Source organism: Mycteria americana, chromosome 1 (genome assembly GCF_035582795.1).
Source record: "Mycteria americana isolate JAX WOST 10 ecotype Jacksonville Zoo and Gardens chromosome 1, USCA_MyAme_1.0, whole genome shotgun sequence".
NCBI classification, from domain to species: domain Eukaryota; kingdom Metazoa; phylum Chordata; class Aves; order Ciconiiformes; family Ciconiidae; genus Mycteria; species Mycteria americana.
Window position 1 is genome coordinate 58677852 of NC_134365.1, and position 26027 is coordinate 58703878.

General features: G+C 51.4%; 1 protein-coding gene across 1 annotated transcript; it reads left to right on the top strand.

The window, feature by feature from the left end:
* Positions 1–5074: 5074 nt before the first annotated feature.
* On the top strand, positions 5075–7501 carry ELFN2 (extracellular leucine rich repeat and fibronectin type III domain containing 2). The gene has a single exon (XM_075491682.1). It carries the CDS (start codon positions 5075–5077, stop codon positions 7499–7501), a length of 2427 nt encoding a protein of 808 aa, XP_075347797.1.
* Positions 7502–26027: the final 18526 nt, after the last annotated feature.

Sequence of the window (26027 nt, forward strand, 5' to 3'; positions counted from 1 at the left end):
CCACAGGTTCTTTGCTGCATGACTTGATGGTAACTCCTGCAATAAATAGGAGTATCCCTGGAAGAAGCAGGGCTGAGAGGGAAAGGGCTGCTGTTGTGCAAGTGCACATCCATGCTGCGAGCTTCTCCCACGGCACTGCCCTTTCACTATAGCCAGGGGCAAAAGCAAGGACCATCTCTGGGTGGTGATTTGAAGCCGCTGCAGTGATGCTCAGACCAGTATTACAGAAACTATCCAGCAAGTGTGGAGAGTCCCTTCAAGTAAGGCACCAGCTCCCAGTACCAAGCACCCCTGGGAAAGGCCCCTTTTTTGGAAAGCGGTTAGAGAAATCCTGGAAGGACCCTGAAGCCAAGAAGGGGAAGGCAGAGCCCCTTGGAGATGGTGTTTGTGCCCTGAGGCCCATGAGAGGCAGGCAGCGCACTGAGCTGGGCAGAGGGCCGATGCTCAGCTGCAGCACAAAGCGTAAGAAAGCAGCAGGAGCTTTGGCCTGGTTTCGGGGTGTCCCCAGAGGAGCCAAGAGTGTTTGGCAGGTTTTTAATGCATGCATTTCTAATGGGAGGCTCTTAGCACCGTTTAAGCAATGGTAGAATTAAGTGCTGGCTTTTCCAGTGCACTGGGCCCCAGGAGAACAAGGTTGACAAGGTCAGAATTTCAGGCCAAAATTGCTGCTGTATGTGGCTTTTCTGGTTGCCTTTTTACACCATGGCCCCTAGACCTTGTATCCTCTCTCAGTCATGGTCCTTCCACCCCCTCAGCCCCCAGCTTGTCTCTGTCCCTCACATCATGCCTGTCCGCACTTTCAGTGGTTGTATTTTAACCTGTCTTCATATGTGGCCATCTAACTAGTGACTGTACTCCTGTGTCACCCCCTGTGCCACCTTGATCCCCGAGCCAACGGGTTGTCTGTGGCTATCAGGACATCCAGCTCCTGTCTCAGATTTGGGGCTCTCCTTCCTCCATTTCACCCTCCCTGCTCTCTCCTCTGAACAGGGGAACCATCCCTGTGGCCTTCTGCTCTTCTCCACACACTCTGGTGCAAAGAAATGCCAATATCATTGGGGCATCCATTAGTAGGGAATAAACCAGAGGGAAATCATTGGGAGCTCGGAGCTGATGGGTTGACTTTGTGCCAGCCAGGGAGGGTACAGCCATTCATGGGCACAATGCCACTACTGTTCCTTGATGCTCTCGCATACGTGAGGATGGCCAGGAGCCAAGGGCACGTTGTAAGAGCCATCTTGGGTTACACGGAAGAGTGTTGGAACCCTACAGCCAGGTAGGCCCAGCACATGGGGGTGGTGACCTTGCACCTGCCCTATAAAACAGATCCCATGTCCCAGCTTTTCCCCTCACCTGTAACCACAGCCTCCCTCAAATCAGGCTCTCCACAACCTGTGCGTCTCCCTTCCTTGGCTCTCCTCTGGGCTGGAGTTGCTCGCCTTTGCTCTCCCTGCCCACCCTCCCTCCCTGCGTCTTCTTGCTCTGTTGCCTGAGAAGCAAGGGAGGGAAACAGCCAACTCCACTGTCAGCACCTTTCAGGCCAGCAGAAAGGACAGAGTGCTACTTCCTTGTGTTGTTGGACTCCAACACTATCTGATTTATGTTCATTTGGCTCTAGGCAGTTGAGGGAGGGCATGGTGCTGACCCCCATCCCTGGCCTCCCCTTGCCTGTGAATTGCCAGTGTCAGGGAGCAGCTTGTCCCTAAAGGGCAGGGCATGGCTGTGGTGGAGCTGGAGACCAGCACTCCTACGGCATTGCTGTGGCAGGGACTGACGGCACGGGGCTGAGCTGAAATGGGTTCCTGGCCTGTGGGCAGGGGTGGAGGAGGCCACAGATTGGGCTGGCTTCGGGGCCCTTAAAACCAGTGCTACAGCGGGGAGACAGGAGCCGTTGGGGGAAGAATGGCAGGGTCTGCTTATTTCTTATACATAGCCACCTTGGGGACCAACAAATTTGGCTTGAGGAATGGCTTGGCCCTTCCTTTGGCCTGTGGCTGTGGCAAGGTTGCACAGCCAAGGTGAGAGGTAGACAGGAAGCAGGTCTTTTCTGCATGGTCCCCTTGTTTTTGACACATAGCAAGGATAAACACCACCTTCATTTCCATCCACCACCTAACCCAGCCCCCTCTTTCCTTTCCAGGCTGCTAGGACATGTCCCCTTCCAAGCCCTCTCTGTGCTGCCTGAGTGCAGCTCCCTGAGTGGGATGGGTTGGCCCTCAGCAATTGCTGGGGCTGCTGCAGAGGAACGTGGTCCTGGCCTCAGAGTTTCTCCCTCTGCACCATGAAGAAGCTACAGCAGGCAATGATTACTTCAGCACAGCATTTGGAGCAGCCTGCCCTACTAGAAGGGGTCAAAGCAAGGGGGCTGGGATGTTCCTGTATGGAGTTGGATATTGTGCTGGGTATTTGGTGAGGTGAGACAGACAGGCCAAAGCATAACGCTGAGAGAAGGATGCTGGCTAAAATCCGGGCTAAGCTTTTCACTGCTTGCTCAGGGGCTGCCCCTGGCCTCTCCTGGGGTGGACGTACTTTGGGCACCAATGTGCAAAAAGCATGATAGTATCTGCCACTCTTTTGTTCAGGGGAAGAGACTGGACAAAGTGAAAGAGCATTAGAGAGGAAGGTAAAGGGACAGAAATGGGGGGGGGATTGGCTGTATCTCTGCATGGAGTCACCTCTGGAAAAGGTGGGACAAGGCAGGGGACTGGCGCTGAGGGATATCAAAGGCCTGTGGGTCCCAACCTGTGGAGAGCCAGATGTGCCTCCTATCTGATGCATCTGGGGAGACAGTGGCAGGAAATTATTTGTCATTGGATTATAAGGCTGAGAAACAAAGCAACAGAGTGTAAAAACCTCTGCCTTCTGCTTCAGTGCTGGCTGATGCAAAGCTGAGGCAGCAGCTGGAGGCCATCATATGACAACCATAAATGACATGAGTTTGGCGGCCTCAGACGATGAGCTGTGGGGAACAGAGGCTTTTCCATTGGTCTAGCTCTTCTCCCCCTCCCCTTCTCCATCTTGGCTTTACTTTTTGGATTATTGAATATTTAAGTGTTTCTCTGTGACACCATCTCTGATCCTTTAATCCAGCTGGCCTGGTAATTCCACAGACCCAAATCAGCTCAGATTTCTCCACAGACGTAAGCCTTGTTCCTCAAGGGTTCACTCCTCCTCCATTTATCTGTCTTCATTTTATTTCTGCCCTTTGTGTCTCTGTGCTAGAAATTGGTTCAGCTTTTGCAGCAAAAGCTTCAGCGATATCTTTAGTGAGCAGCCTTCCCCCAAATTAAAAGGGGCAAGAGGGGATCTTTATTTTTCATTAACTAAGAATCCTTTTCTCTGTTTTTTATTGTTTTCTTTCTCCTCAAAATTAAAAAAAAAAAAAAAAGAGCATAGTACCCATATGTTTTAGCTGTTATAGGAAATTATTTCCTCTGTGCTGCCTGAGGACACCCTGCCAGGCTCCTGTCTCAGCACAGTGGGAGAAGGGTTGAAGCTGTAGCCAGAGGGAAGGGTGCTCCAGGCTGCCCTTCCCAGTCAGAACCAGGAGCTTGCCCAGAGCCCAGAAATACATTGAAGCAAATGTCACTTTGCTGCTGATTCCTGCAAGGTGTCCTTTCCCACAAAGGGGCAATGTTTATGGCCCCCAAGGGGAGGTGGCAAAATAGGAAGGTGGAAGCTGTGCACCTCTTTGGTGGGGGGTAGGTGGGTGATGTGCTCCAACTCAGGTCTGCTGGCATTGCTGGCTGAGAGACTGGAGGCTGGTATTTGACACACTGCCTACAACCTGGCCCCCCCAGCAGGCTCAAGCCAGGCTGGCTCACCTCAACAGCCTTGTCCCTGCACCAGGAGGCAGGAACAATTTTTAGAGCACAAGTGGTTACACGTGGCTTGAATTATTTATCCCTCTTGCATCAAAGAAGGAAGGAAAAAACCAAAAAAGTGTTTGTTTTTTTTTTTTTTTAAGCGGGGGGAGGCTTGTCTGCATTTTCCCTGCTTCATGCATTCTGTATACATCATTTTCAGGCAGCTGAAAATCCGTGGCTTTGGCTGTACTTGGGGCTTGCCTTTCTTTACACTAGGAGTTTTGAGCCCCTGCAATAACAGCCTTATGTTTCCTATCCTCCCTCCCCTTCCCCTTCTACCCCCACACGACTGCCTTCCCCCAGGTGCCTGGCCGTGATCGCATTACTTAAGGGAGCCCAGGTACCCTTCTGCATACCCCTGATACGAGATTATACGTCGTGAGGGTTCCCTTCTCAAAGGCTTGTCAGCATGGCAGGCAGTACCACTCCTCTCTTGCTTGCACCCCCCATAATGCTGTCTCTTCCCCATCTCCCTCTTCTCATGAAACCTTGCTGTCTATACTCTTATCTGAAAGACCCCTCCAACTGATGCCTCTTCTTGTCTCCTCTGTGTTCTCTTTTCCAGATTCCAGTGACAGATGGATCTCTCTCGTGCGCACTTGCTCTTTCCCTCTCTGTATTTTTGTTTTCAACATGTTTGATCTGAAGCTCTGAAGCTTCTCAGAGGGAACCTGGGAGAGAAGGAAGAGAAGGAGGAGGAACCGAGGGAGCGTGAGCGACAGAGGAGGCAGCCCTGCCTTGTTCTTCCAAATCACACCGTGGAAGGGCGGGGGAAGACTAGAGGGGGGGAGGACTTGGGTTTGTTTTGGGGTGGGTTTGGTGTGGGTGGGGGGTGGGTGGGAGGGAGAAAAGTGGAAAAGGTGGGCGAGTTGCTCATGAGCATCAAAGAAGATTTGTTATCCTCAGTCTGAATTTTTGTTTAGAAAAGAAGCACAAGGTAGTTCCCTTCCAGACCAATCATTCATGGTCATAGCTTTTGGGTGTGCTGGAGGCAGATTGCACGTGTTCCCCCTGCTCCATGCTCCTGGCTTGACCCAGAGGGCAAGAAGAAATAATGGTGACGACACCCAATAGGACTGGGGTGCTCATGCCCTTCCATTGCTAAACCCCAGTTACTGCCCCTTTCTATTCCCTCTGCCCCTTAGGTTCCTTTTGCTGTGGTCCTGAGATCTGGGGTTGCTTTTTGTTGTTTTTTTTTGTCCATCCTGATGAGGGCACCACTGCAGACCATGATGTGCCTGGGGTTGTGGGCAGCTGCCCTGCTCTGCTTGTTTTCCCCTGGCACCGTGCGAGGTGACTGCTGGCTGATTGAGGGGGACAAAGGTTATGTGTGGCTGGCCATCTGCAGCCAGAACCAGCCCCCGTATGAGACCATCCCCCAGCATATCAACAGCACGGTGCACGACTTGCGTCTGAACGAGAATAAGCTCAAAGTGGTGCTGTACTCCTCCCTCAACCGCTTCGGCAACCTGACTGATTTGAACCTGACCAAGAACGAGATCTCCTATATCGAGGATGGAGCTTTCATGGGCCAGTCAAACCTCCAGGTCTTACAGCTGGGCTACAACAAACTCACCAACCTGACAGAGGGCATGTTGCGGGGCATGGCCCGTCTCCAGTTCCTCTTTGTGCAGCACAACTTAATTGAGCTGGTCACCCCTACTGCCTTCTCTGAGTGCCCCAGCTTGATTAGCATTGACCTGTCATCTAACCGTCTCAGCCGCCTGGAGGGGAACACTTTCACCAGCTTGAGCAATCTGATGGTGTGTGAGCTGGCTGGCAACCCCTTCAACTGCGACTGTAGCCTCTACGGCTTTCTTAACTGGCTGGCACTCTTCAACAATGTCACCAAGAACTATGACCGGCTCCAGTGTGAGACTCCTCGGGAGTTCGCTGGGTACCCGCTCCTGGTACCTCGGCCTCACCACAACCGCAATGCCATCACCATCTTCCAGTCCATGTGCAGAGGTGGCACCATTCCCTCCCTCTCCAGGGTCAACCCCACCCCTTATACCCCTGACTCCCAGCGAGACCTGGATGAGGGCTCAGCCATCAGCCCTGGGGACTTCCTCTCAGTCAAGCCTCCAGCCTCCTCCACCACTGACTCCTCCTTCAGTCCCAGCATCAAGCTCCATGATGTCACCATCACCTCAGCCATCCTGATGGTAACCATCCCGATGCCCTACAGTAAGATGTATGTGCTGGTCCAATACAACAACAGTTACGTTTCTGACATAGCAACACTGAAGAGCAAGAAGGAATATGTCACTGTCAACAAGTTGAAGGCCCACACTGATTATACTTTCTGCGTGGCCTCCATCCGCAACAACAGGCGCTACAACCACACTTGCCTGACCTTTGCAACCCGGAGCAAAGGCAGGGAGGACCCTATTTCCAGTACTTCCACCACTACACACTATATCATGACCACCCTGGGTTGCCTCTTTGGGATGGTCATTGTCCTGGGGGTGGTGTACTACTGCCTGCGGAAGCGGAGGATGCAGGAGGAGAAACAGAAGTCCCTCAATGTCAAAAAGACCATCCTGGAAATGCGTTATGGATCAGATATTGACACCAGTACCATGGTCCATCCTTCCCAGAAGCTGGGTGAGCCACCAGTCATCCCTGTCTCACGGATGTCCTCCATCCCTTCCATGATTGGGGAGAAGTTGCCCCCATCAAAGTCAATGGAGGCTGGGATGGAGACTCCTAAAGTCACCACTAAAGGTAACTACATTGAGGTGCGGACTGGTGGTGGGGATGGGCTGGAACGAACCCAGCGGGATGAGGACCTGAGGGAGCTTGACAATGGGCAAGGCTCAGCTGCTGAGATCTCTACTATAGCCAAGGAGGTAGACAAGGTCAACCAGATCATCAACAACTGCATTGATGCCCTCAAGCTGGACACAGCCTCCTTCCTGGGTGGTGGGACTGGTGTTGACTCAGACATGGCCTTTGAGTGCCAGTCCATCCCAGCCAGTTCCTCGGGTGGGCTAGAGCGGCCCAGCTTTCTTTCCCCACCCTACAAGGAAAGCTCCCACCACCCTTTGCAGCGCCAGCTCAGTGCTGATGCTGCCGTGGCCAGAAAGACCTGCAGTGTCTCCTCTAGCGGCTCCATCAAGAGCGCCAAGGTCTTCAGCTTGGATGTGCCTGACCACCCACCACTCAGCAAGTCTGACTCCAAATACATTGAGAAGGGCAGCCCACTCAACAGCCCTTTGGATCGTCTTCCCTTGGTGTCCCCGGGCGCCATCCACCACTTGGAGGTCAAGCCTTCTTACCATTGCAGTGAGCACCGTCACTCCTTCCCGGCCCTGTACTATGAGGAAAGTGCTGACACCTTGAGCCAGCGGGTGTCATTCCTCAAGCCACTCTCCCGGTCCAAGCGAGACTCCACGTACTCCCAGCTCTCCCCCAGACACTACTTCTCGGGCTACTCCTCCAGCCCTGAGTACTCATCAGAGAGCACCCACAAGATCTGGGAGCGATTCCGGCCTTACAAGAAGCACCACAGGGAGGAGGTTTACATGGCGGCTGGGCATGCCCTGCGGAAGAAAGTTCAGTTTGCCAAGGACGAGGATCTGCATGACATCCTGGATTACTGGAAAGGAGTCTCTGCTCAGCAGAAGCTGTGACTCTCCCTCACTCTTTCCAAGGAAACAATACAAAACAAGACCCCCCCCAACAACCAGAAAAAAAAAAATGCCACTTGACTGTGAAAAATAAACCAACAACAAAATACTCCCGACAAATACAAAACTGACAAAATTGTTTGTTAAAGTTTACAACAACAACAGAAAACTCTCACAAACTCAGACACACACAGACACACAGACACACACACACGCCGAATTGTCTCTACTGTGTTACGGGGACCATTGTTCTGCCTGCAGATGGTTGGGAGGAGCGTCCTGCTCTGACACTGTGGTAACAACACTGGAGTGTGGGTGGGTGGGAATGGCCTGGGAGGGGGTGGCAGCGGTGGCAGGGGAAGGGCAGGGGTGGACACTCACTGGGCATGAAACTCAGCTGTGAACTATTGTTCTTTCTGTTCCTGTTGAGGGCTGATTTTTCTTTTGGATGGGAGAGGAGAACTTTGGTTTAGAAAGCTTCTCTGCCCACCTGATACACCTACTTTTCCAAATCTTCCATCACTATTTTTCCCCCTATTTCCTTTGGCAGTGGAGGCTTTTCTCTCTCTCTAGTCCCTTTCCAAGATAGGTGGGATTTGTTGGAAGAATTTCTCTTGCTTCTTTTCCTTTTCCTCTTCCCTACCCTTCTCTGTTAGGGCTCCCTAGGCTTGCACTTTCTCTCTAGATACTTCATGAACCTCCATCCTCCTCGGAGGAAGGAGAGGAGGTGCAAAGCACCAAGGGAGGTAGAACCTGCCACACAACAGGCTCTGTGCCCTTGCTGCTCTTCCTCCTTCCCTTCTCCTGACATGTTGTTGCTGAAGAACACCAGCAATTCTGGAGTGATGGGCATTATCCAGGCCTGCTCAGAGCCAGTTTTCTGCCAGTTGGTGGGGGTGTATGAATGAGCTTTTTGGCATGGCAAGCCAGATCCTCAAGGAGTGGTGGAGCAAAAGGCAGGAAGGTCCAGTCTCTCAGAAGTGTAAAGGGTTCCCATCTCTCCACGAGTGTCACAGGTCACCCCCCACCATGCACATCTATGGTCAGGCTGCCCATGTGCAGTAGGTTTGGTATTCTCTGTTCATGCCTCCCTTACTATGAGGAAGGGACCTGGAGAGGAGCTGAGCAGAGTAAGTTCTACACGAAGCTTCTGCAGCTCTTCCCAACTGACTTGCACCACGGAGTGTGGGGTGGGTGGGTGTCCGTGAGAAGAGCATCACCCGTCCTCCTCACTTGCAGGTGGATGTGAAGAACAGGATTTCAGTTGCTCACCTCAGTTAGTTGACAGAAAAGCCACTAAGTGGCTTCCTCTTGAATAGGCCATGGACATTCTGGTGTGGATAGGAGACAGCCTAGGGTGAAGGCAGGAGCACAGGAAACAAAAGGGATATGAGAATAGGGCCTGGGAGTAGCCCAAGAAAGATGGCTCCAGCAGAAGTTCCCTTTTTGTGTGCAGCCACACTGCGTGTGCTGGGATAGAAGAGGATACCAGCCTCTGGATAGCAGTGCTGCTTTGAGTACTTAGAGGCCCTCATGAGAGTCAGAGCAACTTATAACCTCCTAAATCTTCCACCTCCTCACAGTTAGCTGTGACAAACTTTTCTTAGGGATCCTTTAAAGTCTTGGCAAAAACCTGGTTTCACTTGCTAGGTCCCAACCTCTGTCCCTTGGATAGAAGACCTACCACAAAGTTGGGAATGAGCCTACTGCCCTCTCCACTTTGTCCCATTTCTGAGCAGCCCAACAAAGCACAATCTTGGCACCATCTCCCCCCAGATTTTCTTGTCAGGCAGGGGTGCTGCCTGCTGTGTGCGTCTTTATGCAGCACAGTGGGCCTCCTCTCCATGAGATGCACACCCCAATTCTTGACAATTGTTCACCTCTATCAGGATGAGGGTGAGGGCCTGTGTTGTGTTGGCCTTTCCTAAGTGGCTATTTCCTTTTTCAGGCGCTCCTCAGAAGTCCCAGTGTTTTGGGGGGCCCTGGGAGAAGGATGAGGGTGTAGGAGCTTCTCTGGGAGGGATTTACACCCTGCCTGCAGAGAACCTGCCTGTTATCTGTCAAGTAGTAGCACTGCCAGCTGTGAGGGCTGGTTTCTATGCCACAGGTGACATGACTTCATCTCCTCTAAGTGAGGAGCAGCAGTAGGCACAGCCTGGTGTGCGAAAACCAAAGGGGGGATCTCCAAGGTCTAAACCTGTGAAGACCCGTGGGGTTCCTTCCTTGTAGGGATGCTGATGGTAACAATCCTAAGCCAAGTCCCAATCCCATTGCCTCAGCCTCCTTCACTGTCAGCCTGCTTCCCCACAGTCAAAGCATCATTTTGCCTTGAGTCCAGAGGTATTCATGGCACTGACTCCACACTTAAGAGCCAGTCCAACCCAGAGGAAGGGGGGTGTGCACACATGTGCGTGTGTGCGTGTGTGTATGTGCAGGAGGATGAAGGGAATTCACATCACTGCTGCCAGGCGTCCCTCCATGTTGGGACAATGCAGCAAATCAAGACAGATAAATGCTGTGAGAGATCCTTAGGCACAGCAGAGACCTCTCCAGCTATCACATGGAGCAGGCCCAGCGGTCTTCCAGTGTGGCAGCCATCCAAGCAGGAAAGACTAATGGCTGGGGCACAGAACTGGACAGGAAAAGGGGGATGACAGGCACGGGGGGATGGAGTCCTGTTCCTCTCCCCACCTCTTCCCTCCCTGTGCTTCTCTGCTGTATAGTCTTGTAATCAGTTCTGCTCAGTCTATACTTTTGGGGGGGAGCATTAACCTGTAATGGTTTCTGCTCCCTCCCCCCATCACGCCAACAAGGCAGAAAAGAAAGGTCAGGGATACAGCTATCATCAGGCCCTTCTTTTGCCTGTGGTGGGGGTAAGGCTGGGTAGGAGGGACAAGCCATTTCTCTCCCAACTGTAGCCCCCCACTCCAAACCAGTGGGTGAAGTTTGCACAAGATGGACTGTTCTGTGGGAGGAAGAGGGCAAGGAAGGGAACAAAGCGTCCCACCTTCCTTCCTCCTCCCTTCTTCCTTGTCCTGCTCCCTCCCCAGGGATGAGGGCTCGCAAAGTGATGCCACCCCTGTCGGAGGAAAGCAGATTTAACGTTCTATTTGCATGATGATTTTACTGTATTTTTATGAGCAAACACCTGTTGTGTATGTGCCAGTTCGTTGGAATTTAACCTCCTCCCCCAAAGTCTCTCCCGTCCTTGTCCCTGTTTTCCCTGCTCCTTTCATTCATTCCTGATGTGATTTTATGAGAGACTCCTACCAGTTTGGGAGGGAATACACCCCAAAGAGAACCCAACCCAATCAGCCCCATAAAAAACATTCCTTCTTTTTCCAGTGTCTCCCTCCCCTTGCCCCAAATGTGGTCTCTCAGCTGCTTTTCAGGGTCGCGTGCGTGAAGGGGGATGTGTTATATACCAAAGGCCTGCTCTTTCTAGTGGTCATCATTTCTCCTAATTATTTAGAAATAGGAGTGAGGCCCATCAAGATAGATCTCATAAGAGAAATGGTCAGTACCATCCCCATGCCCTGGTTGTTCTTTCCCCAAATCTACAAGCAAGGCTGTTCTTGAGAGAACAAGGAGTGCTTCAGCTGTAAGAAAACCTCTGATGCAGTGAAAGCTTGATGTGGAGCTGGTTGCAATCACTAGAAGATCTCCCACCACCTTCCTCTCATTGATTGCAGGGACCTCTGAATTAGGTCTGTCCTACCCCTCCTCTCCCGTGGGTGGCCCTGGCAGAGGGCAGGGCATGATGAAACCTTTACGGCCTCTGTGGTGGGAAAAAGCATGGAGAGACTGCCTGAAGTTTCTAAGCCCTCTGTGGCTTGGCTTTGGCAAGAGTCCCTCACCTCTGCCTTCTCCCAGGGCAAAGTGGATCCATGGGGCAGAACAAGGACCAGCCCCTTTCACGCTTTATTTCTGGGTTGGTGACTCTTGGCAGGGAAAACAAGGGTTTAGTTCACCTCACTGGAAAGCGTGGAGGGTGAGGAATGAGGCTGGGTGCTGACCTGCCCTATTCCCCAGGAACAGGCTCGGTGGGGAGCCTGGGCTGGGTTCCTGCACCCAGAAGGGTGAAGATGAGACCCTAGGTGTGGTGTTCTCGTGGGGCAGAGCTTTTTCCCATCCCTGCCAGTGCTTCCCCAGCTTATGCTGCGGTGCCACATTCCCCTCTCCCCTTCCCCACTCTTCCATGCTGAATAAATCCCTCCCGAGGCAGGTGTGAAATATTCATGACTGACAAATGAAGATTTATGTTGGGCTGAGGAGGCCTCTGTGTGTTTGCAATGCTAATCAGCCTGCCTTCCTGGAGGAGGCTCTGCCAGGCAGGCTTGGGGGAAGGAGGGGGAGATGCAGGAGGGAACGGGGAAAAGGAGCTGAGGAAGAGAGAGAAGGGGCAGACACAGCAGGGGTGAGGAAGGTGTGGTGGGACCAAGGAATGGGGAGGCAAGGAGGGGACAGGTAGAGGGAGATGGAGAGGGTAGAGAAGAGGGACAGGCTGGAAAGAACAGGGGAAGAGATGGCTGCACTGGAAAGAATGGGATGGTAAAGGGAGAAAGGGACCAGCGAGAGAAAGGGTTGAGTGCAGGGGTGGAGGCTCTCAGGGGAGGTGGGAAGTAAGTCAGCAATGCCTGAAGAAAAAAGCTGGGCAGACTTCATGATGAGCTGTGGCCCCTCTCTGTAGGGCAGAGCTCAGCGCTACAGGGCGGGCAGCTGCCACACGGGCAGGAGCTGGACCCAGGGCCCCGAAAGCACATTTGCCATGTTTGTTGCTGACCGGAAAGCTCAGCTGCGTCTGGAAGGACACACAGCCTCCGGGAGCCTGGAGAACACCCCTTCCACCGCCGCCACCTCCTTCAGCACAAGCCGCATGCAAGAAGAGCCTCATGGAGCGTCATCCTCTTCCTGGAGGCAGCCTGCTGCTGTCCCACCGTCTGAGCAGGAGGGAGCATCTTCGGGGTGGCTTGGTGTGGGACGGACACTGAGTGCCACCCTCCACTGGGCTACGGGGGTCTCTTGTAGGGCTGGCGGAGCCTGCCCCACCTCAGCTGCCCCCTGCCCACCCTGGCTGAGGCAGGTGTTTTTGGGTCTTTCCCCGAAGAAGGGGCAGAGGGGAGCGTCTGATGACCCCCCTACACACGCACGCACTCCTGCACCCTGTCCCTCCAGCCGCCTTGGCCTTGTACTGTGAGGGGCGTTCTCGGTCTGCCTCCCCTCGACTTCCCCTGCCGCGCGCCGTGGGGAGACGTCTCTATACCTCTCCGTGCGCAGTCCCACCAGGGCAGCTCTCCCTCCGCAGGGCCGCCCCAGCCCAGCCCCCTGTCCCTGGGTGGAGAGAGGGCAATCTCTGCCCGGCTTCTCCTTCTCCCGCTGGGTGGGCACCTCCTTTCCTCCTTGCCCCACCGGGAGGTAAATCGCCCCTTCTCCCCCTTACGGTCCCCCCTCCGTCTGCCCCGTCCTCGCGCATTTGGCTTGGCCTTTGCCTCCCCCGTAACTACCACCGCCACTGTGAGGCCTTGCTCTTGGGTGGCCTGCCCCCGCCGCCTGCTCTCCACCTTCCCCGGGGAGAGGAAGAGGCTGGCCGGGTCAGGCCAGACCCGCCAGGGCTGGTACGGCTGGTCCATCCACAAGCACAGCACGTGGGGCGAGGGGGTGGGAAGGGGCAGGCAGCTGCCGGGCACAGAGCTGGGGGTATCAGCCCTTGAATGTAAGGAAGGGCCTGGGAGGCAGCTGCTGGGACTGGCTCCTTGTGGCCTCTTTGGTGTTCCTCCTTCCGTAACAACCCTGTGACCCCCCCTGGTTGTGTATGGACAAATTTGAGTTGGAGTTATGTTACTTTCTTTTCTTCTTTTTTTTTTTCTTTTTCTTTCTTTTCTTCTTTTAGATTTTTATTTCTTTCTCTTTCTTTTCTTTCTTTTTTTTTTTCCTCTCTTTTCTTTTCCTGTTTTAAAACTGAATGGCACGAAATCGTTTTTCCTCAACTTGGAGATTCCTGTATGGAGAAAATCAATTTCTATATTTGCAATAAATTTCTTATTTAAAAAAAAAAACCAAGAAAAAAACCCAAAAAACAACAAACAAAAAATATGAAAAGCTGCTTCTGAGTCCATTTGTCCCAGCCTTGTCTTGTAGAGGAGGTGGGATGGGATGGGAGGGAACGGGGTCTGGGAGAAACTGAGAAAGCTGGGTCAGGGCGTGGGAGAAGGATTCTGGATTCTCCCAGGCACCCAGTGGCCATCTACTCCCCCCGAAGCACACTGTTTCTCTGCCCTTGGATATTGCCTTGTTTGGACACATCCTCGTTTTTACTGCGTCATTTCGGCCACAATACCAGTCCCCTCCTGCACCGATCAGCACCCAGTTCATGCCCCATTCTGGGCACACATACAGCACTGCCTGGGTGTAGGGCAGCGCTTCCTCGCCCATCACCTACACAACTAATCCTCGGCTGGCGGTGAGAGGCATCCTCTGCCCAAGCTCCAGAGCTCTCTGGAGGAAGGCAGTCCAAGCCAGGTGATTCAGCCATGGGTAATGACTGAGCAATCTGTAGCCTAATCCACCAGCAGATATCCTGATCTCAGCTCTTCCTAAGCATTAGTATTTAAAGTCAAGAATACAGCCAGCAAATCCGTGGCTATTGGTGCATTTATACACATAATTAGGCCAATTTGTGTATGGTGACATAGCAGCCATTCCCTTGCATGTCTTGTCTCTTCTCTGACTCGTGTTTTTTCTTGTTTCTAGTTTCTCCCAAGAGTGGTACAGCTTCTTGGCTCAGAGGTTTTCTTCTTTTGCCCTTGCACATCCAGCTTTGATCAGATGGGTCTAACCGTGGCTTCTGAGCTTCCTTCTTGGGCGTGCTGACAGCCTCTGCTCCGAGTGTAGGGAGGGGCAGGAATAAATGGTCCTAGGGGGTTGTGAATATGGACACAACAGTGCCTTTCAGCTCCTGGATATATATGCTGCACTAGCTGACGACTCTTATTAATGCTTGAATTGATTTTAGAGCAGCCTTGGGGGCAGATGCTACTACAGGCAGATGCTTCACAGTCTGACACGTTCTTCATTGGACTTGGGAAGAATGATTGAGTGTGGGAAGGAATGGTGCTGGGCTGTGCATCTCTGGGGGACGGACAATGGTGCATAACAAAGAGGAGCTCTGCTTAGGTTAATCAGAGCTTCATGTGCTTGGTGGAAAGCTGGATCTTTGGATCAAGGTGGCGTTCCTGGCATCTGCATCTCTGCAGTGCAGGGATATGGACCTTGTGAGACAGGGAATCTCAAACCTTGGGAGGAATTAATGCATAAATTATAAAGAGGCGTAATCTAATCAGTAGAGTGCCCCCATGCTGTTTATTTTGTTGCTAAATTCGATTTTGTCTCCACAGTCCCTGCATTTCATCTGGTTGCTCTGCCACAGGGATGAGAAAGGACAAGATGTGTTTGCAAATGCTGTCTAGGGGGAGCGGAAAGCTTTGGGAAGGGAGGACTGTCAGGGCTGAAGTAGCCACGAATGTCCTGAAGACAGGTGGGGACTGTTGGGCTGGGGGGACATGGAGGCACTGTCGTCAGCCCTCTGGGCCAAAATGATCTGTGAGGAAAGAGTTAAGCAGTGCTTGTATTTAAGCAGAGCCTTTAGCGGATTCCAGTCAGAGACCTTGGGAGTCCTCTGCTCTGCACAGGATTGTGTGAGCCAGTGTGTGTCCGGGGAAGGGATGAGGTGCAAGCTGCATCTGGGAGTCTGCGTTGTTCCCTCAGGTGTCTCTGAATATAACTGTGTCCAACTGACGCAGTCCCTGCAGCAAACCACACCGACCTCTGCCTCCAGAACCTGCTTGGTGGACCATGACGGCTGCGTCATGGAGTGGGAGAAAGGCCCAGCGCTGTGCTGTGAACAGTGAAGTGGCTGCAGTGGACAACATGAGGGAGGGAGTCACCTGGGTGGCTGGTGTGAGCTGGCCTGCTAAGCAAACCCATCATGGAGAAGAACAGTGCAGCTTTGCATAGCCTCATGTTTTAGGCTGGCTGCAGACTCAGGAAGACCATTTTGTGTTGTCTTGTGGTTGGTTCATGCCGACGTGGTTCTTTTTCACCCCCATGAAGTTCAGTAACTTATGCAAGCCATCACTTGCTGCAGCACAGGAAGAACTGACTTAGCCACAGAGCCTTTTGCTGGAAATCATACGGGACAGCTGAGATCTCTTTGCATATGTGTGCACGTGCATGTGCATGTGTTATGAAATGGACAGGCAAGTGGGCAACATTGCCCTCTTCTGGACTGACTGTCAGGACTGGAAGAGCATCTCTGGTTGGAACTGCAGTCTGGCAGGTGAATCCTATTTCCACTGCAAAGGTAACATCCTTTCTGAGCCTGGATTTCCTATCCAAATCCTGGTGGCTTTTACAGTAGCCAGGTCAGATTAGGGAATACCACTGCTTTCTGCAGCTCCAGTGCCTGGGGACCCTGAGCAATCGTGACTCCTCAGGGTCAGACCAAGCCTAAGAGAGCAGAGTGAAGAATCTCTTCGCTCCAGATAACATTGGCTCCAATGGAACCAGTAACCAACAGCTCTGAAGGGCAGTGAGCAAATGGATGAGGGTGTGAGGGTCACGCTGCTGACATTTGTCCCAAGGGCTGTCCCTCAAGGGGAAGAGAGCAGTGCAGGCTAGGGAATGGTAAGGCCAACATCTTTCCCCAGGTCTTGGATGCATTCTCAATTAAAACACAAAGGCGTGTGTCATGCAGAGCTGGAGGACAGACTGAGATCTATACAGAGCCCAGGCAGATTTGGGAGTGTAAGTGCACTGGCCAGGCCCATCCTTAGCAGGGGAGCAGAGGATGTCACTGAACAACCTTGTCATCTCCCTTGTCATCCTTGGAGGAAACACAAAGTGAGAGAAGGCAAACCCGAACAGCCTGAGAGTGAAAGATCTAGGCGTGAAAGGATAAAAGAGATGGAAGGAGGACGCAAATACGCAAGGTACAGGTTCACGTACATAGGTAAGATGATAGATGGATTAGTATCACTGGTGCTGCACTATACGGCCAAACTCAAGGTTCTGCCACAGGCTTGGTGGGACCATGGCAGGGTGCAGAACTGCTCCATCCCTTGGCTTCCCAAGTATCCAACAGGGATCTGTGTCTTCCCTTTCCTTGTCAGGCTCCCTGGGACAGGGTCTGTCTCTCACAACACGGTTATATGATACCTCTTGCCGTGGGATTGCCAGACTACTCAGGGACTGATAGTTAACATGCATCCTAGAAGGAGGAGGGAATGGCATTGAAAGTGAGTCTGAGGAGCTGTATTGGTGACTCCTGCTAAGCAAGGCAGAAGTAAGCAGGGGCCCAGCCAATGCTACTGTGGAAAATGGATCAAAAGCCTCATCACTTTTTAAATAAGAAACAGTTTAAAAAAGAAAAGCATTCAGCTCCGTCTCTCTGTATATGTCGCCAGAAAGGGCATCATTAAGAATTCATTGCAACTTCTGCACCCAATTTTCCGGCCCAGTGCCTTGTCCCGCTTGTCTTGCTCCAGCTCCAAAGACAGTGGAGGCTCTGCCATGAGTATCGAGGGACAAACGGGACCTGAATAACAAGATGGAGCTTGAAGAAAGGGCGGGGAGAGCTGAGGACCTCTGGCATGAAGTGGCTGAAGGAGGGAGAAGCACAGCCAGGCAGGGAGCATGAGGAAGAGCCAGGCTTGCCCGCAGACTTGTGAGCAAATAGACACAAGTTTGCCCCGACTGCCTGCTGTTACCTGCTCACACATGCCTGGGGATTTCTTTCTACTCTGCTCTTTCCCTTCTTGAACATCTGGAGTTTATCCAGGGGTGAGTTTAAGCATGGGGGGTGACTGGGGATTCCTAACAGCCGAAAATGGCCCTTGTGATCTTGGACCAAGGTCCTGAGCTGCAGGACAGTGATGCAGCTGACAAAAATGGCCAAGCCAAGCAAAACTGTGTCATAGGGCGGATTCATCAGGCAAGGAGGTGCTAGGCCTAGCAGGTTAAATCTATAAAGGCTGAAGTGGCTGTACCTGTTGTGTATGAGTGCCTTCAGGTGAAGCAAAGAGGCTGCTTAGTGTCATGTTATCTGCTCGTCTGGAGGAAAAGGGGTTTCATTCTGGGCTTTGCTCAGATTGGGCATTGGGCCAGAAGACACATGAGATCCCAGCCTCTCATCCCTTCCTGGTAAGTTGGGGAGAGAACTATTGCCTGTTTCTCTGCTGTACATTTTCTGTCTCTGTCTTGTGTCACCATCATTCACCAGGCTTCCTGCCCGTGACACCCGTTTCTCTTTCTCTCTGCTTCTCAAGTGGCAGCCAGGGAGATAATTGGTATTTTTGACACTCTGTTGAGCACTTTGTGGCAGGAGCTGCCAGAATAAAGCCGTGAATTAGATAATTAGGGTTAATTAGAGGCTTTCCAGGGCTATGTTACCATACTCTATGAGGACAGTGCCTTCCTTTCAGGGCCATTGTAGGGAATGGTGCCTTTGAGGGAGAAGAGAGGAGTAAGGAGGTGTCAATGGCATTGATGGTGGTTGTGGTGGCCAGGAAAAGGATATTCTGGCTCCTTAGTGGCATTGGAGGTGCTGGGGTGGAGCAAACAGCTCAGAAGAGTGAGAAGCCAGGTTGGACACAGACTGCAGTGGGGCAGTGGGGGGACATGATGGTGGAGAAAATGCAACTGAGGGGAGAGAGCCACTTCTCAGCACCAGCTGATGGGAGTTCAGCTTTTGCTACAGCAAAAGCAGTGGCTCTCTAAAACCCAGCAGGTAAAAAGAGGCCCTAAGGAGGCAGATCAGCCTGAGCAGGTCCTGAGGTTTAATGACTGATGTGGTGGAGGTGGAGGGTTTTTAAGCTCCCTTGGAGCTGTGGTCTGATGTTGGAGGGGTCGCTGGGTGGCAGGTCCCTCACTGGTCCTCATTCCTCCCTCCACTGCTGCAGGGAGCTGATCTGGAAGGCAGAACTTGCCAGGGCAATATCCATAGAAACCGAAGCTTGAGTGACTTCTGAAAGGCACTCGGCCACCCACAACTGCCACATGACAACTCTGCTCCGGTGTGCGTAGCCTGCTTCTGTAAGAAGACATCATGGGCCCTTCCTGCTTCTCTAAGAAGGTTGGCCTGCCTGTGACTGAGTGTGCAATAGAAGATAGCACCAGTCCAGTGGTGGAGCGTGAGAGGGAGAGAGATGACTCTCCAGGTTTTGCTGGCCCCATTGTCCCAGAGCTGCTCTGTCTGCACCTGCCTCCACTCTGCCAGTGCTGGGTTGTTTGGCTCTGGGGATGACGAGGAGACACAGCTCCCTCACCCCCACCCAGATCCTTAACGGAGAAGGAGGCACTAGTTTCTCCAGCCTTGTTGTGCAGTCAGTGCGCCTGAAGGTGAAACTGCCTGATGCAGGTTAGCCAGCCTGGGAGGGAGGTTTAGATGACAGCTCTCCTTCCTACTTGCAATTATTGCTATGGAGGGATGCTCTGAAGAGGTCACCTTTGCCATCACAGCCTCTCTATACCCCCCCTACCCTCTCAAAGGAATGAGAAACTTGTCTGGTTGCTAGAAGACCTTGGAGTGATCACTCTGGCGTATTATGGGGTCTTTCCATAGAAGAGTATAAACTTCAGGGTCACTATATCTGTGAATTTACACTGTTATAGACCTCCTGGGTCTGAAGAAACTGAACTCCCTTCTGGCTCTGGGGGAGGAATGGACTTCTCTGGGTCTCTTGGAAAGTCACATCCCTTATCCCCCAGATAGACTTCATGAAGTGTCTTTGGGAAATGGAAGAGATTTGTCTCCCTGACTTTCTCTCCACATCACTAAGTCCCAAGACTAATTGGTGTGGCAGGTGGAGGGAGGCAACACGTGATGGCAACCAGATCTCTGGGCCTCTTCTGCCTGGCTGCTTACCTGTGAGAGGCAGCCAGTCATCTGAAGCACTGTCAGAACAGGACACAGGTTCTCCTCTCACCTCTGGTTTATCTTCTAGGCCATCACGTCTCTCCTCCTTTCCTGCATACTGTGTTTTCCTTACAATTTCCACCCACCACTCCCTTCACACTTCCCTTTTTTCCTGTTTTCCCTGTTCTCCACCTTCCTTCCCTATCCCTCACCTCTTTGTTCCCTAGGGAATCATTACTTCCTCCATCTCTCCTCTCCTTCACTTTCCTGATGCTTTCACTCACCACCTTCCATCTGTTGTCCTTTTTCCACTTCTCCATTTCTTTCCCTCCATTCAACCCCTTCTGTCTCCTCTCGTGTCCACATATTTTCCTCTCTCATATAATATCTAATATAATTCCTTACATCTTGAGTCATCCAAACCTGCACGGAAGTGGTTTCCTGCAGGGAAACAGAATGTGAAAAATATCTTTGTTCACCAAAAATTAAATATTGACCATATGGGCTGGAAAAAACCCAAAAAACTAGGCAAAAAAAATGCCAGCTCATTGCTCAGAAAGGGATGAAGAAAGGCAAAACTTGTCTGAGCAAGTATTCACCGCAGGGTTTTGAGCATTTCTGCATCAGTGTGTCCCCCAAAGTCCCGCTAAGATTCTCAATTCTCAGCCAGACATGCACTGCAGTGGGGCCAACCTATACTGTACTGGGGTTGACAGAAGGTGGAATCTGGGATGCAGCTGAGATACAGTCAGTGTGTGAAACAAACTTAGGATGTCTCTTTCACACACACAGCTCTTCCCCAGTCCTACAGCTTTGTTCTTCTAGGCTGAGTCAGGAAAGAAAATTAATTTTAGGGAAAAAAATACAGAGCCTACTGGACACTGAACCTTGCTCTTATATTAAACAGGGGCTGGAATAATGTGAAGGTACAGCCCTTCAAAATGAGGAAAGGAAAAGGGAAATGCAGCCCACCAAGCAGTTGGATATTCTCTGCTTCAGTCATTTCTGAGGTCATGCCTCTGCCCAAATTACTCCAGTTGTGACTCTTCCAGAAATGGCCTTGATTGTGGGGTAGGAAGGGCAGGGGTAGGCCCATTCTAACATGGTGCCATACCATCAGAAATAGGAACCTGGTGAACACTCAGAGCATCCCTTGAAAGCACTTCCATGAATGATCAGACACTTTCCCCTACAGACAGTCCTGCCAGATCCCCAGATCGCTCCTGGTTCCTTATTGAATGTTCTCAACTGTTCCAACTTCTCCCACACCTTGATCCCAGAGATGACCTACTGCAGTGTCTGGACATCACCCACAGGCTGGAATTTCTTAACAAAGAGGGATTCCAATAGATTTGGGCAGGGGCATCACCTTAGAAACGACAGAAGCAGAGAAAGTAACATATTGTTCTTAGAAGCAGGGGACAAACCCAGCACCACTATAGGTTCTAAGCAGGGCAAAGAAGAATTTGACTCAACACATAATAGCTCAGTCAGAGAGCAGCTTTGGTGGGCAGAGAAAGAAAATCTCAATGAATCCGTCAGACCTTTCTGTTGCAGTGATCTATTAAACAAACTGTATCTCTGTGTACAGCAAGCACAGGCTTAATCCCTCGTGATTCCGGTATTTTTAGCAGCTTGTTCATGGATAGGGTAAGCGGGACTTCTTTGTGCTTTGCTTGCAGGAGCCAGACTCCAAAGATTCCTAGTAAATAGGAAGATCTCAGGTGAAAATCAAGGTCTCTGAGTGCAGCAGTGAGAGACACAAGATGTCCGATTAAAAGAAAAATGTCTTGGGATCTAGCTGAACCGGCTGTTCTACAGCTGGATCTTAGGCTAGTTCACTGCCTGCCTCTGTTGGGATCCATCAAGCTGAACAGAAGGTGGAGAGGCAGGCATCTGCTTTGTCAGTGCTTGAGGCAGCACTTCGTGTCATGGCGATGGGGCAGCGTTGGGCCTTGATGCAGAGTGAGGCTGGATACAGACAGGAGATTGGGGAAGGGACAATGGCAGAGTGGTAGCAGTGGAGCGTGCCTCCTAGCAGAGACCTTGTGAGTGTGTGGTCTTGCTCTGCAGGGCACCAGATCTCTCTCCTTTACCAGGCTATCGCAGCCCAAGCCGAGTGGTGTGGTCTGGCACATAGAGTCTCCAAGCAATGTAGAGGCTATGGCTGTGCTGCCAATTTGTGATGTTCTGGAGTCAGATTCTACCATGATCAGGCTCTGTAGCTGCAGCAGGGTTCCTCTGGTGTGTGATGGGGAGCATGTGCTCCCCACCTGCTGTTATAAATGAAGGGGGTTGGCGGGTGGGAAAGGATTCCCCTTATGGGTCAGCTCCTCCCAGCTTCTGCTGACACCACCTGGAACAATCTGGACAGAAGAGATTCCTTGGATCTGCACCAAAGTTCCTTGGACAGCGCACATCCAGGAGGCTCTTGCCAGAAACATTCCCTGCAGAAAGCCATGATGTCAGGGTTTCTCATCCTCCAGATGGGGCAGTCCTCATCGCTGCTCCTCCAATTGCTAGTGTCTCAGGCAAGAAAAAGGCCCAGCGGAAGAAGGCACATGTTTTCTGGTGTCTGTATGATCATCACCAGGTGACCACCAGGCAGATGGGGCAAATTTATCTGCTCAGGGAACGTGACCTTTCTTCCAAATTAAGGAAATATTTTGTGGAATAGCAGCAGAAAAATTGCCATATCAGCATGAATCAAAGCTGTCTGCATCTTCTCCTCCACTGAGGATCCTAAAATCACAAATGGTCTGAAGAAGGCAAGCAGGGCAAAAATATTGACTATTCCTTGCAATGTGAGAACATTGAGTATCCTTGAAATGATCAGGCATCAGGTTTAAGAGAAAAATCCAAGGAAACATCATATCATAGTACACAAATAACTTGTGAAACTCCTTGCCAACGTGTTTAAGCCAAATGTCTGGAAGTCTTTAAACTGCTGATGGCCAGTATCAGGGAAAAGAAAACAGGGAAGGCTCATGCCCTGTTCTTGCCCAGCCAGCCAGCCCTGGACATATCAGAGACAGAACACTGGGACAGATGGACCTTCATGCTGATCCAGTACATCCATTCTTCTACATTTTTTGCACATCTTATTCAACCTCTGTCAGCCTTGTGCCAAGGTCTACCCAGCAAGCCTGCTGCAGTGGTCTGAAATGCCACATAACTCTTAGCCTGACACTAAGATCATCTGACAGACCTGATGGGAAAATAGCTGCATCTGAAGCTTCCCAACATTGCAGCAGTGAGACTCATGGTTTCAGAACAGTTTCTGCAGCTGCTGTTGACGGTTCTCCCAGCACACAGCAAGCGCTTGTGTAAAATTCAGGCCTTGTAACTATTTGGCATCGGCTGAGAGGGCAAGTGGGATGCTGAGGTAGAAAAAAGCTTAAATGTACACAGCAGCAATCAGACAAATGAACAGGAGAAAGAACTACATTTAGCTTGGCCTTCTCATCAAATAAAACCATGTAAGTCAGGACAGCCCTGGAGACATGCTTGCCTTGGGCACCAGAGTCTTCACAATTACCCTGGTCGGCACCTTGGCAGGTGTTGTGACCAAGGCCAGGCACATCAGATGATGTGAGAGAGGGAGAGCCATGGTACCAGGGCAGTGGAATCCTCCTAGCAGCAAAATTTGCCTCATGATGAGAATGCTGATGTCAGTGACTGCTGACACAGGAGTGTTGGGGGGGAGTGGTAGGATAGAAGAAATCAGGATTTTATTGCTGAAAATAGACAAGGAAGAAGCTGAAACATACGGCTTCGTGACCTAAAGCCCCTTCTGAACCAAGATAGGTCTTGAGACAGGAAAGTCCATGTGGGATTGATCCTGGGAGACGTGGGTCTATGATAGATGTGCTAATGCCCTTGTTTGCAGTCAGCTTCACATCCTCTCTTGAGCAGATGGTAGGTACCCTCTGCACTACTTGCCTGTGGGAGACAGTGCTGAGTGTCTCTGAGTAAGCCTCCAGGCAAGTTCCCCATGACTGTCCAGAACCTTAAAACTGACAAAAATACAAAAGTATATAAGTGGCAAAAGGAAGACTTGGGAAAATGTGGGCCCACTGCTAAATGGGGCAGGTGCCCTGGTGAGACAGGACATGGAAAAGACTGAGGTATTGAATGCCTTCTTCAGCTCAGTCTTTACTAGCAAGACTGGCCTTCAGAAATGCCAGGCCTCAGAGACCAGGGGAAAATACGGAGCAACTTAACCTTGGTGGAAGAGGATCAGAGAATATTAAGCAAACTGGACATATGTAAGTCCATGGGCCCTGATGGGATGCACCCAGCCGTACTAAGGAAGCTGGCTGATGTCATTTCAAGGTCACTGTAAATAACCTTTGAACACTCATGGTGACTGGGAGAAGTGCCGGAGAACTGGAAATGTCACTATGGAAGGTCTAAGTCTATATGAAGTCATGGGAAGGTCCATGCCAACTGGGAAAGGTAGAACTGAAATTCCTCTGCCTTCTTAGAGACATGCCCCTCTAAGAGGGGTGACGCTGCTGTGAGGAATCCATGCATTTCTGATTCCTGCCAAGTTGGAACGATGTTGGTGAGGCAAGGTTTATAGAGGAAGATAAATGTCTTTTTTTGGACAAGCCAAATTAAATGTAAAAATGGACAAGCTCTTCTTTGGGCCTGCTGCATTTATCTCCTCCAGACCTGCTTGTGTGCCTGAAACCCTGTCCATTTCTTTCTGCTTGTATCACAGCTGATCCTTCTCTACAAACCTTGCCACTCTTACAGTCTTCAGACATCACACTTAGAACAGCACTGCTGTTAAAATATGAATTCTTATTTTCACAAAGACGCAGCTGTAAAAACAACGTACCCTACACTGATTGGTGAGCTGGGAAGAAAAGGAAGCAGAAGATTAAGGAATTGTTTGATCATCCGTTTGCATACGGGTACCCACTGTGATAATCCACACTTGCAATAAGGAAGAAGAGGATCAGATGTTCTTCTAGGTAGTTGAACTGCAGTTCAACAGTTAGTCTTTCAGAGCTGATCTTTGCTACTGTATAGCTTGTTTTCACATTAAGCTCACCTGGTGTTCAGGTTGACTCATGTGAACCTGCCACATGCTGGAAGCATCACTTTCTGACAGGTAATACAGCAAAACAGAGCAGGGTCTAAAGCAAAACCCTCATGGACCTGTAAGTAAGGCATGTCTGGTGAATCCTAGGAACTGGGACATGTTTCTTGCTAAGCCATAAGGGTTTGAGCTCCTCCTTGAGGGGCAGGAACTGAGCCCTGAGCAAAGAAAATAGTAGTAATATAGCAAAACAAATGGTACAGACTAGCAGGGAGCAAGATACTGTGAACAGAGTGAATAAGACAGAGCCTTGTTCCCTGAAACTCCCACCAATGCCAAAAAGAGAGAGACAGAAGAAAAAGAGGTGTATGCAAGCATGAGCGTGAGGGAGAGAGACAGTGTGTGTGAAACAGACACTGTGTGAGGGAGAGGGATCCTATACAATGTGCGAGAGACATGTATCCTATAGCCTTTGTGTTTGTGTTAGAGCTTGTGTGTGTGAGAGACAGACTGTGTGAGAGAGCCCGAGACAGCTACAGCGTGCATGCAAGCAGGAGCATGAGAGCCAGGCAGAAGGAGAGGGGTGAGCTGAAGTGGAGCCTCTCCAACCCCCTCGCTGCCTGGGAGACCTCTTCGGGGGCTTGGAGTTGCGGTGGGTTGGCACGTTTCAGGTGGGGATGGGGAGTCCTAAGAGCCGTGCACTGACCCTTCTGGCTCGAGTCAATGATGCCAGGGGGAACTGGGGAGCCGCAGCAACCTCCTGTTTGTACACACGCCTTCCCTGTTATGGTGCTTGTCCTCCATCCCCACCAAGCCTGAAATACCACCTGGCTGGTCTGCAGCAGTGAGGATGGAAGCAAGGGAGACTGGCTGAATAAACCTTTTCCCTTCCATGTACACTGGGAAGCCAAAGAGGACTAGTCCAAGGGCCCCGACAGGCAGCAGCTGCTGTGCTGCTCACACAGCCGGTCCTGTTGCCTCTGTGTTCGTGCTGCTTGTAACAGGAGCAGGAGGGAGACAGCCTTCCTCTTGCTTGCAGGAGGCTCCTCTGCAGAGCCAAATGGCCAGCACAGCATAGCCAGGTCCTGCAGCTGGCCAGACCCAGTCCTGTCTCACCACAAACTCCCAGTCTTGGGGAGATGGGAACATGGTCTCCCTTCCCAGCACCTGCTTGGCCTGAACACATCAGCTGTCCTGCTCCTGCTGCCTCTGCAGAGAGGATTGCCTGCCATCCGGTGCACAGAGACCCTTTAGTTTTGGTCAAGGCTCAGTGATGGATCCTTTCCAAGACCTGCAAGGGTGAGGGAAACGTAAGTGTGGTGGCAAAACAAGGGTTTCTGCAGCTCTCATGCACTATGAAATGCAGCTCAGCTCTCTGCCAGCTGGAGGGACAGCAGTGTGAGCCAGGTGCTGGAAACTGCCCTCCATGTTTGAGTGGCTGTCCTCAGAAGAGAGGAAAAGCTGGAAGAAAGGCATCCCAGTGAGGCTCTGGAGATGGGGGATGGCACCCTTGCTGCAGGCCCTCAGGGATCTAAAGGGTGAGATTCTGGTTTCCAGAGCCCTGGCAG

Coding starts and splice junctions, on each gene's coding strand:
- ELFN2 (XM_075491682.1), top strand. CDS start 5,075: ATGAGGGCACCACTGCAGACCATGATGTGCCTGGGGTTGTGGGCAGCT.